Source organism: Ceratotherium simum, chromosome 1 (genome assembly GCF_057802395.1).
Source record: "Ceratotherium simum simum isolate JZ-2026a chromosome 1, ASM5780239v1, whole genome shotgun sequence".
Lineage (NCBI taxonomy): Eukaryota > Metazoa > Chordata > Mammalia > Perissodactyla > Rhinocerotidae > Ceratotherium > Ceratotherium simum.
In genome coordinates, this window is record NC_141900.1 from 109141866 (window position 1) to 109159054 (window position 17189).

General features: G+C 36.2%; 1 protein-coding gene across 2 annotated transcripts in view; it reads left to right on the top strand.

The window, feature by feature from the left end:
• Positions 1-17189, top strand: part of UBE3C (ubiquitin protein ligase E3C) — a 140788-nt gene that overhangs the window by 48198 nt on the left and 75401 nt on the right. For both annotated transcript variants that reach the window (XM_087433750.1, XM_087433758.1), the window contains exons 6-10: positions 3648-3805; positions 6623-6776; positions 7193-7413; positions 7953-8107; positions 12560-12747. In XM_087433750.1, the coding sequence (XP_087289876.1) occupies positions 3648-3805; positions 6623-6776; positions 7193-7413; positions 7953-8107; positions 12560-12747 (876 nt within the window). The remainder of the gene's footprint in view (positions 1-3647; positions 3806-6622; positions 6777-7192; positions 7414-7952; positions 8108-12559; positions 12748-17189) is intronic.

Sequence of the window (17189 nt, forward strand, 5' to 3'; positions counted from 1 at the left end):
ACCAATTCGACAATCTGGAAGAAATGGATAAATTCTTAGAATCATACAACCTTCCAAAACTGGATCAAGAAGAAATGGAGAATTTGAATAGACCAATCACCAGTAAGGAGATCGAAACAGTAATCAAAACCTCCTCAAAAATAAAAGTCCAGGACCAGATGGCTTCCCTGGTGAATTCTACCAAACATTCAAAGAAGACTTAATACCTATCCTTCTCAAACTCTTCCAAAAAATTGAGGAGGCGGGGAGGCTCCCTAACTCATTCTGTGAAGCTGACATTACCCTGATACCAAAACCAGACAAGGACAACACAAAAAAAAGAAAATTACAGTCCAATATCACTGATGAACATCGATGCAAAAATCCTCAACAAAATACTAGCAAATCGCATACAACAAGACGTTAAAAAGATTATACACCATGATCAAGTGGGATTTATTCCAGGTATGCAGGGATGGTTCAACATTCGCAAATCAGTCAACGTAATACACCACATTAATAAAATGAATAAAAATCACATGATCATCTCAATAGATGCAGAGAAAGCATTTGACAAGATACAGTAGCCATTTATGATAAAAACTCTGAATAAAATGGGTATAAAAGGAAAGTACCTCAACATAATAAAGGCCATATATGACAAACCCACAGCTAATATCATCCTCAATGGTGAAAGACTGAAAGCTATCCCTCTAAGAACAGGAACCAGACAAGAATCCCACTCTCACCATTCCTATTTAACATAGTACTGGAAGTCCTAGCCAGAGCAATCAGGCAAGAAGAAGAAATAAAAGGAATCCAAATTGGAAAGGAAGAAGTGAAACTCGCACTATTTGCAGATGACATGATTTTATATATAGAAAACCCTAAAGAATCCACCAAAAAACTTTTAGAACTAATAAACGAATACGGTAAAGTTGCAGGATACAAAATCAACATACAAAAATCAGTTGCATTTCTATGCATTAACAACGAAGTAGCAGAAAGAGAAATTAAGAATACAATCCCATTTACAATTGCAACAAAAAGAATAAAATACCTGGGAATAAACTTAACCAAAGAGGTGAAAGATCTGTACACCGAAAACTATAAAACATTGCTGAAAGAAATTGAGAAAGACACAAAGAAATGGAAAGATATTCCGTGCTCTTGGATTGGAAGAATTAACATAGGTAAGATGTCCATACTTCCTAAAGCAATCTATAGATTCAATGCAATCCCTATCAAAGTTCCAACAACACTTTTCACAGAAATAGAACAAAGAATCCTAAAATTTGTATGGAACAACAAAAGACCGCGACTAGCTACAGGAATCCTGAGAAAAAAGAACAAAGCTGGAGGTATCACACTCCCTGATTTCAAAATATACTACAAAGCTATAGTAACCAAAACAGCATGGTACTGGCACAAAAACAGACACACAGATCAATGGAATAGAATCGAAAGCCCAGAAATAAACCCAAACATCTATGGACAGCTAATCTTTGACAAAGGAGTCAAGAACATACAATGCAGAAAAGAAAGTCTCTTCAACAAATGGTGTTGGGAAAACTGGATAGCCACATGCAAAAAAATGAAAGTAGACCCTTACCTTACACCATACACAAAAATTAAGTCAAAATGGATTAAAGACTTGAATGTAAGACCTGAAACTATGAAACTTCTAGAAGAAAACATAGGCAGTACCCTCTTCGACATCGGTCTTAGCAACATATTTTCAAGTACCATGTCTGACCAGGCAAGAGAAACAATAGAAAAAATAAACAAATGGGACTACATCAAACTTAAAAGCTTCTGCACAGCAAAGGAAACCATCAGCAAAACAAAAAAACAACCTACCAATTGGGAGAAGATATTTGCAAACCACACATCTGATAAGGGGTTAATCTCCAAAATATATAAAGAACTCATGCATCTCAACAACAAAAAAACTAACAACCCAGTGAAAAAATGGGCAAAAGACCTGAACAGACATTTCTCCGAAGAAGATAGACAGATGGCCAACAGACACATGGAAAGATGTTCAACATTATTAACTATCAGGGAAATGCAAATCAAAACTACAATGAGATATCACCTCACGCCCGTCAGAATGGCTATAATTAACAAGACAGGAAACAACATGTGTTAGAGAGGATGTGGAGAGAAGGGAGCTCTCATACACTGCTGGTGGGAGTTCAAACTGGTACACCCACTATGGAAAACAGTATGGAGATTCCTCAAATAATTAAGGATAGAACTACCATATGATCCAGCTATTCCACTGCTGGGTATTTGTCCAAAGAACTTGAAAACACCAATGCGTAAAGATACATGCACCCCTGTGTTCATTGCAGCATTATTCACAACAGCCAAGACTTGGAAGCAACCTAAGTGCTCATCAAGGGATGAATGGATAAAGAAGATGTGGTATATATACACAATGGAATACTACTCAGCCGTAAGAAACGATGAAATCCAGCCATTTGTGACAACACGGATGGACATTGAGAGTATTATGCAAAGTGAAATAAATCAGAGGGAGAAGGTCAAATACCGTATGATTTCCCTCATTAAGTAGTAGATAATAACAACAACGAACAAACACATAGAGACAGAGTTTGGATTGGTGGTTACCAGAGGAGAAGAGGGGAGGGAGGAGGGTGAAAGGGATAATTCAGCACATGTGGGTGGTGATGGGTTGTAATTAGTATTTGGGTGGTGAACATGATGTAATCTATGCAGAAATAGAAGTATAATGATGTACACCTGAAATTTATACAGTGTTATAAACCAGTGTTACTGCAATAAACAAAAAATTTTAAAAAATTAAATTAAAAAAATTAAAAAAAAATAAACAAAAAAGAATCTAGACATTAATGAGTACATACTGTATAATTCCTTATACAAACTAATCTTTAGTGACAGAAAAAATTGGTTGGGGGTTGGGGAGTTGGAGGGAGTAATTGACTAGAGAGGGCCAAGAGGAAATCCTGGGGATGAGGGATGTGTTCAGTATCTTCCTTGTGGTGTAATGTGTCAAAACTCATTGTATCGCCTACTTTAAATGAGTGCATATTATTGCATGTAAATTATATCTTTATAAAGTTGATTTTAAGAAAAGACATTGTTTTTAAATAAGACCTAATTTTGTGACAGCTAAGCCTTCCCTTCTGCCTATAATTCTCATAGTAAGAAGGGAATCTTTAGTCAAAATGATAGAAGACTTAAGATGAGAAATATATTAACTGTTCTACTTTGGGGATATTGCAGGCATGGAAAGTCTTGAAGGTGTCCTTGAAGGAGATCCTTGTCTGAGTTGAATTAGGTGCAGCTTCTCTTGGTATAATCTGTGGGTTATAACACTCTCACACGGCATTTGTGATCTTCCCTTTTTCTTGTCTGTTTCTCCCTCTATGATTGTCTATTTTTTGTTTCTATAAACCCAGAGCCAACATGTTGTTTGACACATAATAAGGACTTACAAAAAAAGTGTGAATGACAGAATGTTTGATTATTTTCTTGTCTATCTTTGAGTTGTGCCTATTTTCAGAGATATTCTAGGGTTAGAAAAGAGTGGCTCAAACACCATAGTGAATGAGTAATTTGAGGAAACTTTTGGTGACATTTGCCATCCAGTATGTGAATACTTTTTTTCATTTTTACAGGTTACTGCAAAACTGTAGTGATGACAGTTTGAATGTTGCACTTCCAATGAGAATGCTTGAGGTGTTTTCATCTGAGAATACTTACTTGCCGGTTTTACAAGATGCTAGCTATGTGGTGTCAGTAATTGAACAAATTTTGCACTACATGATTCAACATGGTAAGTTGTGGGTGAGGTCAGAACTCTGAATTGGCCTTATTGTGTGAAGTGAGCATAGGCTAGGGTGCTTTTTAGAGCTTGTGCAGTCACTCTAAAGTTCAAAATATGACTTTTGTAACAGAAGCATCATGCGCAGTTGAGGGGAGCACTTACTGGGAGTCACAAACTCTAACGTTTGTCCTCGTCTCTACTCACCCTAAAAATTTGGAAAACATGTTTCATCTCTTCACTTAAATTTTCCTATTGCTTGAAAGTGAAGCAAATTAATGTATGCTTTCAGACATCATTAGAGGTACTTTAATCAAATATTTGTGTCCGAAGTGAAGCAGCCAGGCCTTCCATAACTGAGCAGTAGCATGCTGAGTTGATAGGAGTGATAATACCACAAATACATGAGCTAAGTCGACTGGAGAGCCTGTCTTATTAAAAAGTAAATCTTACTTGTCACGTTAGTTCAGTAGAGGAGAGTAAGATATTGAGTTTATTTGAGTTTTCTTACTAACTCAGTGTGAAAGCTTTTATGCATGGACACTCTCCTTCAAGTGACTGCATTACATAAGATGTAATAACCTAGATCTGAAATTCCTCTGAGGACACATTAGTGACATTGTTTTGGAGGAAGACTATAAAGTACACATGATTTTAAAAACTTTTATGATGAATTAAGCAATATGAAATAAAACAAAAATTTTAAAGATCTGATTCCCAGTGTTCTCACAGGTAGAAAGTCAGACACTTAGGGCTCCTGGATCCCGGAAGGATTAGTCAGCATTAAAGAATGTATGTGTTATTGGTGATAAAAGGAGCTATAGGTGGTTCTGGAAAGTATAGTTACTGGTAAAAACACAAATAATTTTGCTTTTGTTTTCATGAAGTGTCAGACTAATCTAGGTTAAATCTAGCCATTTTAATCCTCAAGATTAAAACTGTAAAAATTGAATTCTTATACATCCCAACGTTACTGTTTGGCTTAGATTTAAAAGGAACCTTAGTTTGTTGACAATTAGGGAAACTACTGAGTTAATTAAAAGTAAATTGAAATTTGTGGAATTTGATCTTTTAGAAGACAAATTAATGGTAATTAGAAATGGCCCATTGTATTAATTTGATGCACTATTATGTATATTGATTTAAGGCTAAGCACTCCATGAGAATGTTTACTTTTCTTGTTTTCTAAAAGTGTAAAGGAGATAACTAAGAAATATGCATTATTTTGAAATGTGTCTAGACATAGGAAATGCTTCAAAATCTTACACTGAAACTGCTGCTTCTAGCATCATCTGTGGTATTGCCATTTTTCAGCTGTTTTGATAAATTACTTCCTGAGATAATTAGTCTATAAAATTTAGCATTGTATTTATTAATTATAGTTTGTATTGCTTTTTTATATTATGTGCTATAACAACATGAAGCTTTTTAGCCATTGCAACTCAACTTTACTTAATACTCTAGTCATGCTGTCACTTAATCTGTTCAATATACATATATATTGATGTTAATATATTAATGATGTGATACTTTTTTAAAAATTTTCTTGATGTGCTTTAAAAATTTTTTTTGATGTATTTACATCTTTTCACTTTTATAGCAAAAGAGCTCTCCAGCTTCCTTGTTGAGTTTCACTAGTAATCAATATATATGAGGTTAGAATTAGGGTAGTCACCGAGTAGGTCTGATGATAGAGCACTGAGTCGTCACTGTGTAGTAATCACAACTCAAGTGTGAAGCTGGATAGGACTGCTGTCAAAACGTAAACCAAGCAAATGATTGTGTTTTCAGTGTGTGCTACCAAATGTGTCTGACAGTAACCAGATGTTCACAAACTACATCTGAAGTTGGTTCTTATTACTTGATATAAAAGGGGACAAATATTTCTAAAAGATTATATGATTTGAATCGTTGGGGATACCAGGGTTTATGTTCACTGCACACCTAGAAATCCCATCAAAGGCTTAGAAAGGTCATGAGAGTTGTTTCTTCTGTTTGTATAGAAGTTGCCTTTAGAACAGTTATATTCCTTGGTGCCCATATTGTGGTCTCCAAAGGTAACATTTCCTCTAAAAGGAATTTAAGAGTCGCTGGAGAAAAGGCTGATTCCAGATCCTGGTCAGGAGATGAGAAGGTGAGACTGGGACATCTTGTCCCATCAGAAAGCAGAGATGCTCCCAGTGACCGCTGGGTCTCAGGGGCCCGTCTAATGTTCATCCCATTGTCCTGCCAAAGACAGGACAATTGGAGTATCAGTGAAGCTAACAAGTGCAGTGGATAGAAATATATCAATATGTTTAAGTCCATGAGTTCAACATGATATTTTTTTAAAATCGTAAACTAAGACTTAGAGGATGTTTAAGGGACAAATACGAAAAATCAAACTATATGGGCCTTACTTGGGTCCTGATTCAAGCAAATTTATAACATGAGACAGCTGGAGATTTGAACATTGACTAGATATTTGTAATTTAAGGAATTACTATTAATTTATTTTAGCTGTGATAATGACATTTTTAAGAAAAATAAAATCCTTATCTTTGATGATACACTGAAATAATTATATCTTGGATTTGCTTCCAGCTGAGTGGAGGTATCAGTGATTGGTTATGGTTGATAATTGTTGATGCTAGGTGGTGGGTACGTGGAGTTTATGTACCTTTTCAGGCTGCTTAGGGATTTGTTTAAAGTTTTCCTTAATAAGTTGAAGAAAACTTAACGTAAATTTGGACCTATAGAGGTTTATAAAAAACATTTAAAAATTGATGTGGTTTCCTCATTATAAGAAAAGATACCAAATTTTAAATATGTGTTTTTCCTTTCTTTTAGGGTATTACAGATCTCTCTATTTGTTAATTAACAGCAAGCTTCCATCAAGTATTGAATATTCTGATTTATCTCGAGTTCCTATAGCAAAAATTTTGCTAGAGAATGTTCTAAAACCATTGCACTTTACTTACAACTCCTGTCCAGAAGGTGCAAGGTGAGAATGGAATCAGTTTGTTGATTTTGTAATTTGACAAGATCTGTATCTAACAGTAACTTTTACACAGGATGCTATTTTAAATATAGACTTGAAAATCAAATTTTTACTTTATTAATGTGACTCAGTTTAAAGAAAAATGTACTTTTTATTTCTGACCTGTGCCCTAATGTAAATTTATAATTCTGATGACCTTGTTATTTTCCTGCTTTCTAGTAGCTGTCAAAAGATACAAAAACATAGCAGAGTTTTCTTAATGGGGAAGACACAAAATTAAGTTCATTTCAGGATGATCTAGTTCGTATTGAATGCTTAATGTATTAATTGAGAAGGATAGTTTGAAAGTTAATTTTAATCAGTGATTTTGTGAACAATATGTTTTGATTTTATTAAAAGCTTCCATTTTTCTTTTTCAGGCAACAGGTTTTTACAGCCTTCACAGAGGAGTTTCTGGCAGCACCTTTTACAGATCAGATTTTTCATTTCATCATTCCAGCATTAGGAGATGCACAGTCTGCTTTCCCTTATGAGCCCTTTCTGAATGCACTGTTGTTAAGAGAGAGTAGATGTTCCAAGACAAGTGGTGGAGCACCAGGGCTTTTCTACTTTGTTTTAACTGTTGGCGAAAATTGTTTGGGTATGAAATACAAGATATGTTTTACCTGAACCCCCATTATTAGCAGATAAGTCAGGAGAAGGTAATGCAGTGGCAGGTGTCATGTTGTCAAGGTGGCCTCTGGGATGGGAGTTTCTTAGAAGACTGTATTTGCTGAAGGACTGTGTCCTGGGCAGTGACCCTGGAGAAAGTTTCCAGGCACAATAAAAAAGTCTGATTTAGATACTATAAGATACTATAACTGATTTAGATGTTATAAGGCCACACAGATTAAAAAGAATTTAGAGTTGAATGGGAGAACTCCTGTGAGTGCAGGGATGTTTTCCCCATTTATGCTAAACTTCTCATGTGCCTATGCTAGAATTGTAATTTCACAAGATCTGTATCTAACAGTAACAGTGTCTTTCTCTAATATATTTTAATACACACGTCTATGCATGAATTCTTAGAATTTTAATAGTAAGTTCTGAAATGACTCTCTGAGTATAAGAAAAATGATACCTGAGTTTTCTAGTGTCTTTTGATCACTTTTAATTACATGTTATAATTGTTTTACAAAGGGACCCTCTCTGAGGAAGGACTGCTAGTGTATTTAAGAGTACTCCAGACTTTTCTTTCTCAGTTACCGGTTTCACCAGCCAATACAAGCTGTCAAGATTCAGCCAGTGACTCTGAAGATGAGAGTGAAGAGACAGACAAGCAGATGGGCACTCCAGTAAGCTCCCCTGGGCCTGGGTGTCAGTGAATGGGTTACATTGTAGACTGCTTCATCTAATTTTGAAGTCGTTTTTAACTTTGTCCATCTTTATTTTTAATTATATAATAATACATTAAAGCATTCTTGTTATAAAGCATTCCAGCAGTACAGATAAAGTCCTCTTGCCTCCACCACCATCATACTCTTTTCCCAGAGATAGCCATTCTAGTGATTAGAAGTATATTCTTCCATACCTTTTCCTGTACGTCTATCGAAGTATATGGTGATACATAGTTTTGTGTCTGTTTTTTTATGCAAAATAGGGTCATACTGTATGTTAATTTAATTATTACTTAGGAAGTATTTCCTAGAAGTGAAATTGTTGGGTTAAAAGGTTCAGTTCCGGTGGTGTAGGGGTTAAGTTCGCGTGCTCCGTTTCAGTGGCCTGGGGTTCTCGGGTTCGGATCCCGGTCATGGGCCTATGCACCGCTTGTCAAGCCATGCTTTGGCAGGCATCCCACCTATAAAGTAGAGAAAGATGGGCACGGATGTTAGCCCAGGGCCAGTCTTTCTCAGCACAAAGAAGATTGGCAACAGATATTAGCTCAGGGCTAATCTTCCTCACACACACAAAAAGATTAAGTTCCTTCTTCTCAGGAAGTGCACTTACTCTGCCAGGGACTATTCTTTTTTTTTTTAAGAATTTTTTTATAACAGCTTTGTTGAGATACACTTTACCATAAAATTCACCCTTTTAACGTGATGTACAGTTCAGTGATTTTTTCAGTACGTGAACATAACTGCAGCCATCACCACTGTCCAATTTTAGGACGTTTTCATCACCCCACAAAGAAACCCCATTTCCATTAGCAGTCACTCCCTGTCCCCCTTCCTTCCAGCGCCTAAAAGGGAAAAAAAGGGTTAAGTTTCTTTTTCTTCTTACCTTACCTTGTGAACACCAAGTAATGTCTTTTGTTAATTTCTGCCAATTTTATAGATGATAAATGTTATGATTTAGTTTAAAATTAATTTTGTTACATGTTATCTCTAAGTCCTCCTTCTCCTATTTTGGCCCAGCATTGTTTACTGTGTATTTTCAAGAAATACAAAGCTTTACGTTATATATACACACACATCATTTATGTGTCTTACTTAGGTGATATATTCGCCACTGACCTCTTTGTCTCTTATTACACAACTCAAATGCCTTGAGGTGGTAAAAGGTTTTAAATATTTTTTGGTTAGGAAATTTCACATTGATTAATACCGAGTCTAATCCTAGGAGCAAGACACTTGAGAGTGGGTCAGGTTTCCCAGGTGAAGTGAATCTTCAGGGTATGGTGAAATGAAAGGGTGGTTATAGTATGGTGCCCTCTGGCTACATACAGCTTTATTAGCATAGATGGAAAAATTCATAACAATAAGAAAAGGAAAAACAGATTAGTCATTGCCTGGGCTTTACAAGGGGGCAAAACTGAACTTTTTGGTGGATGCTGGAACTGCTGCATCTGTCAAAACTCAGAACTGTCCACCAGAAAGTTTGTATTTTATTGTAGGGTCAGAAAAAGAAATAGGATCCTGTAGATGGAATGTGGATAAAACTTCATTTTTAGAAGACAGTTTTTTTTTTTTATTCATGAGGAAGATCAGCCCTGAGCTAACATCCATGTCAATCCTCCTCTTTTTGCTGAGGAAGACTGGCCCTGAGCTAACATCCGTGATGATCTTCCTGCACTTTATGTGGGACGCCGCCACAGCATGGCCTGAGAAGTGGTGCATTGGTGCGCACTGGGGATCCGAACCCGGGCCACCAGCAGCGGAGCGTGCACGCTTAACCGCTATGCCACAGACCAAACCCCCTAGAAGACAGTTTTTAATTCTTAATTACCTTCTAGAGAATCTGTGAAATTAAAATTGTGTTTATACACAATATCGTTTGTATCCATGTGAAGATGAAGCTGTGGGCTGTGTCTGCTGGCGAGATGTCGGGAAGGGAAGTCCTCCCTCGATAAGACACATAAACGTGAAAGCAGAACAGGAACACACGTGAAACAGAAAAGCACACTCAGGCTCGCTTGCCCGTGGCTACGCTTAACATTTAAAAAGTGCAGTTTGACTCTTTTATTCACATCTGTGAAAACTTTGCTGTGCTTTATTTTTCTTCTTTAATACATCAGGGTTTCAGGGTCTTATTTATTATAGTTATATAATGCTATGCTTTCGTTCTGTTTTTCATCTCTTCTCTTCATTTTTCCCTTGCCTTGGGTATTGTCTCTTCTTTCCTGTCCACGTTTGGGTTCAGAACTAATGACCTGGTTGTAAGCCATGTACTTGCAGAGTCAAAACCATTGTTTATTTCTGGGTCAGATTTTTTTTGTTTTGGTGAGGAAGATCGGCCCTGAGCTAACATCTGCCAATCCTCCTCTTTTTACTGAGGAAGACTGGCCCTGGGCTAACATCCATTCCCATCCTCCACTTTATATGGAACGCTGCCACAGCATGGCTTGACAAGTGGTGCGTCAGTGCGTGCCCGGGATCTGAACCAGCGAACTCCAGGCTGCCGCAGCAGAGTGCGCACACTTAACCACTTGCGCCACCGGGCCGGCCCATGGGGCAGATCTTTTTCTTTTCTTTTTTCTTTTTTTTTTTTTTTTTTTGCAAGGAAGATCAGCCCTGAGCCAACATCCATGCCAATCCTCCTCTTTTTGCTAAGGAAGACCGGCCCTGAGCTAACATGGGTCAGATCTTTTGATGTCTGCTTATATATTATCTTTTCTTTCCTATGATACTTAATTTTGTAGAATCTAATTTGATTGTATGAGATTTTTCCAGGGTCAAATTTCACCCCCTATAAACTCTTAGGTTTCTGTATAATTTGTTCAGTTATTGTTTATGTATAATTTATTTTAAAAATGTACACTGCAAAAATAGTAATACTAATGTAGTAATCTTGTTCTGACGTCTTTTATTAGGTGTATCTTATTTAAAGATTGAAGTTTGGGAGACAGTTTATTACTTTTATCTCTAAAACAATGTTTTATTTGGTAAATTATTATAAATTACATAAATTATACCCATCCAAGTTTCCAAACAGTACAGTCAGCAATACCCAATGTCATATATATATATTCATATATATATACATACATATATGAAAAAAGTATATACCGGGGCTGGCCCAGTGGCGCAAGCAGTTAAGTGCGCGCGCTCCGCTGCGGTGGCCCGGGGTTCGCTGGTTCGGATCCCGGGCGTGCACCGACGCACTGCTTGGTAAGCCATGCTGTGGCGGCGTCCCATATAAAGTGGAGGAAGATAGGCACCGATGTTAGCCCAGGGCCGTCTTCCTCAGCAAAAAAAGAGGAGGATTGGCGGATGTTAGCTCAGGGCTGATCTCCTCACAAAAAAAAAAAAAAAAAAAGTATATACCTTTGGCTAATACCCAAAAAAAGTAAACTGCATAGAGTATTAGCTCAGGTTTTATTCAGTGAATCAGATCTTCTAGAGAAATTAAGGTATAAAATTATAGATTTATGTATTTCGTTTGATTAAAAAATAAGTTCTTTAATGTTCTATTTTGCTTAAACTGTGATCTCTCAAATAATTTTAAATGGAAATTCTATCAGATGATAATACATTTTCACACATGTATGCTGTCTCAGTACAATGCAATCTAAAAAATGTGAAATGAACTTTTCTTAAAATGTAAGTACTGGGGGGGCTGACCCGGTGGCGCAGGCAGTTAAGTGCGCACGTTCCGCTGCGGCGGCCCGGGGTTCGCCGGTTCGGATCCCGGGTGCGCACCGACGCACCGCTTGTTAAGCCATGCTGTGGCGGCGTCCCATATAAAATAGAGGAAGATGGGGATGGATGTTAGCCCAGGGCCAGTCTTCCTCAGCAAAAAAGAGGAGGATTGGCATTGGATATTAGCTCAGGGCTGGTCCTCCTCACCAAAAAAAAAAAAAAAAAAATGTAAGTACTGGGGCCGGCCCCATGGCGTAGCAGTTAAGTGCACGTGCTCCGCTGCTGGTGGCCTGGGTTTGGATCCCGGACACGCACCAATGCACTGCCTGTCAAGCCATGCTGTGGCAGTGTCTCTTATAAAGTGGAGGAAGATGGGCATGGATGTTAGCTCAGGGCTGATCTTCCTCACAAAAAAAAAAAAAAGTAAGTATTGAAAATATTGTCACATCAGTAGGCAAAACTGCATATCCACAGTTCCTGCGTTGTTATGCTGGGCAAAATTGGTGCCTGATCTGGATGATGACTGGGTCTCTGGAGGGTTTCAGATTGCTTTAATGGGTACGTTAGTGGAGATATTGATAACGTTCATTGTGATGTGGATAATTTTTAGATAATGTCTATCTTGTATTTTCACTTGAAGAAAAATAAGATTTTCTATATGTTTGTAGTATAGTGTTAAGTTCTAATAGAACATCATTAACTTAGACTAATTTATCTGATGTGTTTTAGGAGGATGGTAGGCTGTCAATACCATACATAACAGAGGAATGCCTGAAAAAGTTGGATACAAAACAGCAGACCAACACCCTGTTAAACTTGGTCTGGAGGGATTCAGCTAGTGAGGAGGCCTTTACTCTGATGGCATCCATCTGCCACACGCTAATGGTGCAGCATCGGATGATGGTGCCAAAAGTCAGGCAAGTCTGCTTGGATGTTAACGTTATGTGAACACTAAAGTAAGCTTTCCTCCCCTGTGATTGCGTTGGTCTCAATCTGAATCAGTTTTATCTGCTATTTTCTGGTAGAATATGGTATAGAATACTCTGCTGTCCAAGCATTTCATGGAAAATAAAAGTTTGTTTTTCTTTTCTAAACCAACTAATACTGTTCGAGTCCTTTTCCTGGCCTGTGAGGCTCTGAAGTGCCCTGTAATATGTTAACAAATCAAATAAGCTCATTTTTCTATGGTATCTTAGGAGTGAAAGAGGAGTTGAGTCCTAGCCACCCATTTTAAAAGTTGGAGTCATGCCTGTGTTATAGAACCAATATATTATATATCTTTTTAGGTTTTTTTCATAGCACTCTTTTTAACTCTTTTTAACTCTTAACAGTTTACTCTGGCAGTCTGACATTTTTGTTTTTCAAAACTTTGAAATAAACTTTTGAGAGGAACGAAAGAAAACATACAAGTTAAAATGTGGCTAATTTGTGCTTAGATAAGTGTGATGATAATCTTGAACTATTTTTTTCCCCTCTATTTTGCGTGGTAGTTTAATGGTTTTATGAGAATTTAACAGAAAAATATTTAATAGATTGCAGTGCAAAAATATGTAGTAGGTCTCCTAAGCACTGAGGGACTGGTGTACACAGGCAGCCTGCTGAAAGGTGCTGTCTTTCGGTGAGTAGGTCCTATGTTGTATCAGATGAGTTAAGCTACCCTCAAGAGTCCTCTTCTGTTTTTATAAAATGCCATCCCCAGACATGAAAAGAGCGGTTTCTTTTGGTTAGGAAGGCATTCTTTGAAATGAACTGTATGTAAGGAATACATCATCAGCTGAAATTGCCTTGTAAACATTGATGCAGCCAACTAATTAGGTGCTATCTTAGCTCACTGGTGTTTATTGCTGCTGGAGGAAGTAGGATGTCAGTGAAACTGTGGTCCTGCGATTAGGTGATCAGCTCTCTGTAGGCTAATTGCATTAGAGCAGGATGTGAGATCTGAGGATCATAGCAGCTGACTAGGACGCTTGCTTTTATTGTAGCACAAAGTCCATTGCTTTGGATAGCAATTACTGGATTTAAATGCATCACTGCCCTGCTCTGAGGTTTACTAGTGAACTGCTTCCAAAAGGTGTCTAATGGGTAAAGGAGTTTATATGGAGCCCTGATTTTATGAGTACAGCACCTATTTCCTCTGAGAAACTACTCTAGGGATTTTATTTATGGTTTCAATATATTAGGTTTTAAGTATTTAGAATGTTTTTCATAGCTCGTGAAAGAGCAAATAGGCTTATTACTTTAACAGTTGTAGATTTTAACTGCTTGCAGCATTTCATTTTAAAGGTATTTAAAAGATGATTAGTGAATTCCTAGGCTGATAACTCTCTCAGCTCCTCCCAGGCTCATATTAGTGTCTCTTATTTTTAAGGTTAGGATTTGCTATTTTAATTTCTGTTTAACATTGATTGTCAGGATGTATAAAGGAATATAGAGGCCCTTTTTACATTGATATGGAAAGATTTGCAAGATATATGTTTAAGTGAAAAAAGAAAGATATAGAACAGTGAATAATAACCTACTTTTTGTGTCAGAAAGGTGGAAAAAGTAAGAATGTGTATGTGTATTTGCATAAAGAAATTTGTAAGCATACACAAGAAATTCATAAAAGTGACTATTTTTACTGTAATTTTTACAGTATTTAAAAAAATATTGAGGATGTACCTACAGAGAGAGACAAATTTTTTTCTTATGATTTCCTGCTTACTTTTATTATCAATGATATTTTCAGTATAATCAATAGGTTTAATCAGCTGTTGATTCATATTAAAATTTGCATTCTATTATAAAGGTCAAATAAAATTTGTGAGCTTTTTAACATTTCTACACAATGATTTTATTATGAACTCTATTTCAAAATCATATGTAAATTATAAACTAATTGGCAGTAGTTATTGTGAGACACATCAAATTGATAAAGTAAGCTTGCTTTAGTCAAATTTAGCAATATAATTTATAGTGAGTTTTAAAACTTAGATTCTAAGAATTTTCTAAACGTTTTTGAATGATAATTGATTCACAGGTAATACAAGTAAACTTGGAAAAAGCATACACAAAGACTATTTAAAAATTTTTTTTAAGTTTTCTTTTAAGAATAATGTTAAGAAATAGTAAGGGAAGGAAATGTCAAGGAAAATAGCCAAGATAATGAATGCTGCTTGCCCCCCATTTTAATTTAAACTATAGTATGAGGGAAAGTACATTTTTTGAGTCTGTTCATCTTAAAATTAAAGAAAATCAATTTTCAGGAAAAAGGAAACTATTTGTTTAAACTGGTTATAGTTTTAGCACTGGAGTGTTAATTTAACACAGCTGTATGTCTAAAGCTTATCTTCTGGTCTTAGTACCTTGTTTGTGAAGAAAAATTTTTTGGCAAGTTGCCTCAAACTGAGAAATGTCTCAAAATTTTTATTATCATTAAGGAAATTTAGAATTTATTTTTAATCTTGCATTTCTCAGAGGTGAAATGTTATGTATGTATTTTAACATTGCTTTTGCCAATAAAGTGATACTCAGCAGGAAAACTCAAAGTATTCCATTAGCACTGTGTGCTACAAGAGTGGAGTGGTCTTTGGGTGGCTGACTTGTCATATGTCTTTTACCTGTGACACCTTTACATACAGAGGAAGGATCTGAGAATGCCTTGTTGTCGTGACCTTTACTGCCTGTGTGTGAGCTGGTGTCTTCCATTGCGTTCTCTTTAATAACTTAAATAGTCCCTGCAGACAACTGGCCTAAATTTATGACCTGGGTTGAAAATGTTGCCCTTTACTAATTAACTCTTAGGGTTGTCTCAGCTAAATAAAGCTTAATGGGTTATTTTTAATATATCCCAGTATACATAGAGAATATGTCACTTCTTTACCTTTTAGCAGTAAAGTCCCAAAATAAATAACTTTCAGTAATTTATGTGGAGATTTAGTAATTTGTTTTATGATTGCTTATTGAGTGCCTAATTTAGGAAATATAATTGTTTCAAAGTTAAAATATAACTTTTGAAATGTGTAGCCATAAAAACAATTCTTCAGAAATATGTGTATATATTCTTGTGGAAAGATGGTAATTATAATCCTAAGTGAAAAACTGTGTTATAAGAGAATGTATTGGGAGAACCCATTTTTGTTTACATACATGCACAGAGTATCTGGGTGATTTATACCAAGGTATTAACTCTGATTATTTCTGGGAACATGGGATGAAATGTTGCTGGTGTTCTTTTGCCGTGTTGTTGTTGTTAAAAAAAAAAAAGAGCAAAGGAAACACACCTATTGAAAATATGTAATTTTTCAAATTTTTGAGGTGCTAAATTTTAGTATTTATATTTAACACAATTTTAAGAAATCTTGTTGATATCAATAAAATTATGCTAGATAATACATTTTTAAAAATAACTCAATTTCTTGGTTGAAGAGAAATAAGGCAAGCAAATATTACCTTCTAGAATTGTTTTAGGGCCGGCCCCGTGGCTTAGCGGTTAAGTGCTCGCGCTCCGCTGCTGGCGGCCTGGGTTCGGATCCCGGGCGCGCCCCGACGCACCGCTTCTCTGGCCATGCTGAGGCCGTGTCCCACATACAGCAACTAGAAGGTTGTGCAGCTATGACCTACAACTATCTACTGGGGCTTTGCGGGGAGAAATAAATAAATAAATAAATAAATAAATAAAAAGAATTGTTTTATATTGTAAGTTCATGTTTTATATAGCTTTTTTTCTTATTCTGTTTTCCATGTGGTTGCTTGGATATCCTTTATAGCATATAAAACTGCATAAAGGCAGGAAAATCAAAATTTTAATGCTCTTTGTTTATATATAGGTATATGGTAAATGTTTTAAATATTTCAGAGATGGGGTATGTATTATTATTTTCTAATACAGCTCTAGTTTTCAACAGTATCGGCCTTTTTGAAGTGAATTTTAAGTGGAAATTTGCTCAGACGGTAATGACAGGGATTCAGCAAATTTGATAACATGGTTTATTTAATTCATCTCTTGTAACTTATTGTGTTATTACCATTTTTCGTAATCCAATAAAAACCTTTTAAATTTCTCAACCTGATTTTGAGACTCACCCAGTTGAGCTTTCCTGTGAATTAGTGTAGTGTTGTTACCTCTTTGTCACTGTATGCACTTGTGACAAACATAATGCACTTTCATAGAACTATCACTTTTTTGAGCTGGGAAAGACCTTAGAATTGATGTAGTCCAACCCCTCATTTTCTTATGAGAACAGGTTGCTTTTGCCCTATGTGACATTTGAAGAGTGATTGGACTAAATGATCTAATAATCTTTCTAGCCTGCGTTTTCATGATTCTAGGTAAATTTCACATACTCTTTCATGCTTTTACTGTTTTTTAAATGATTGT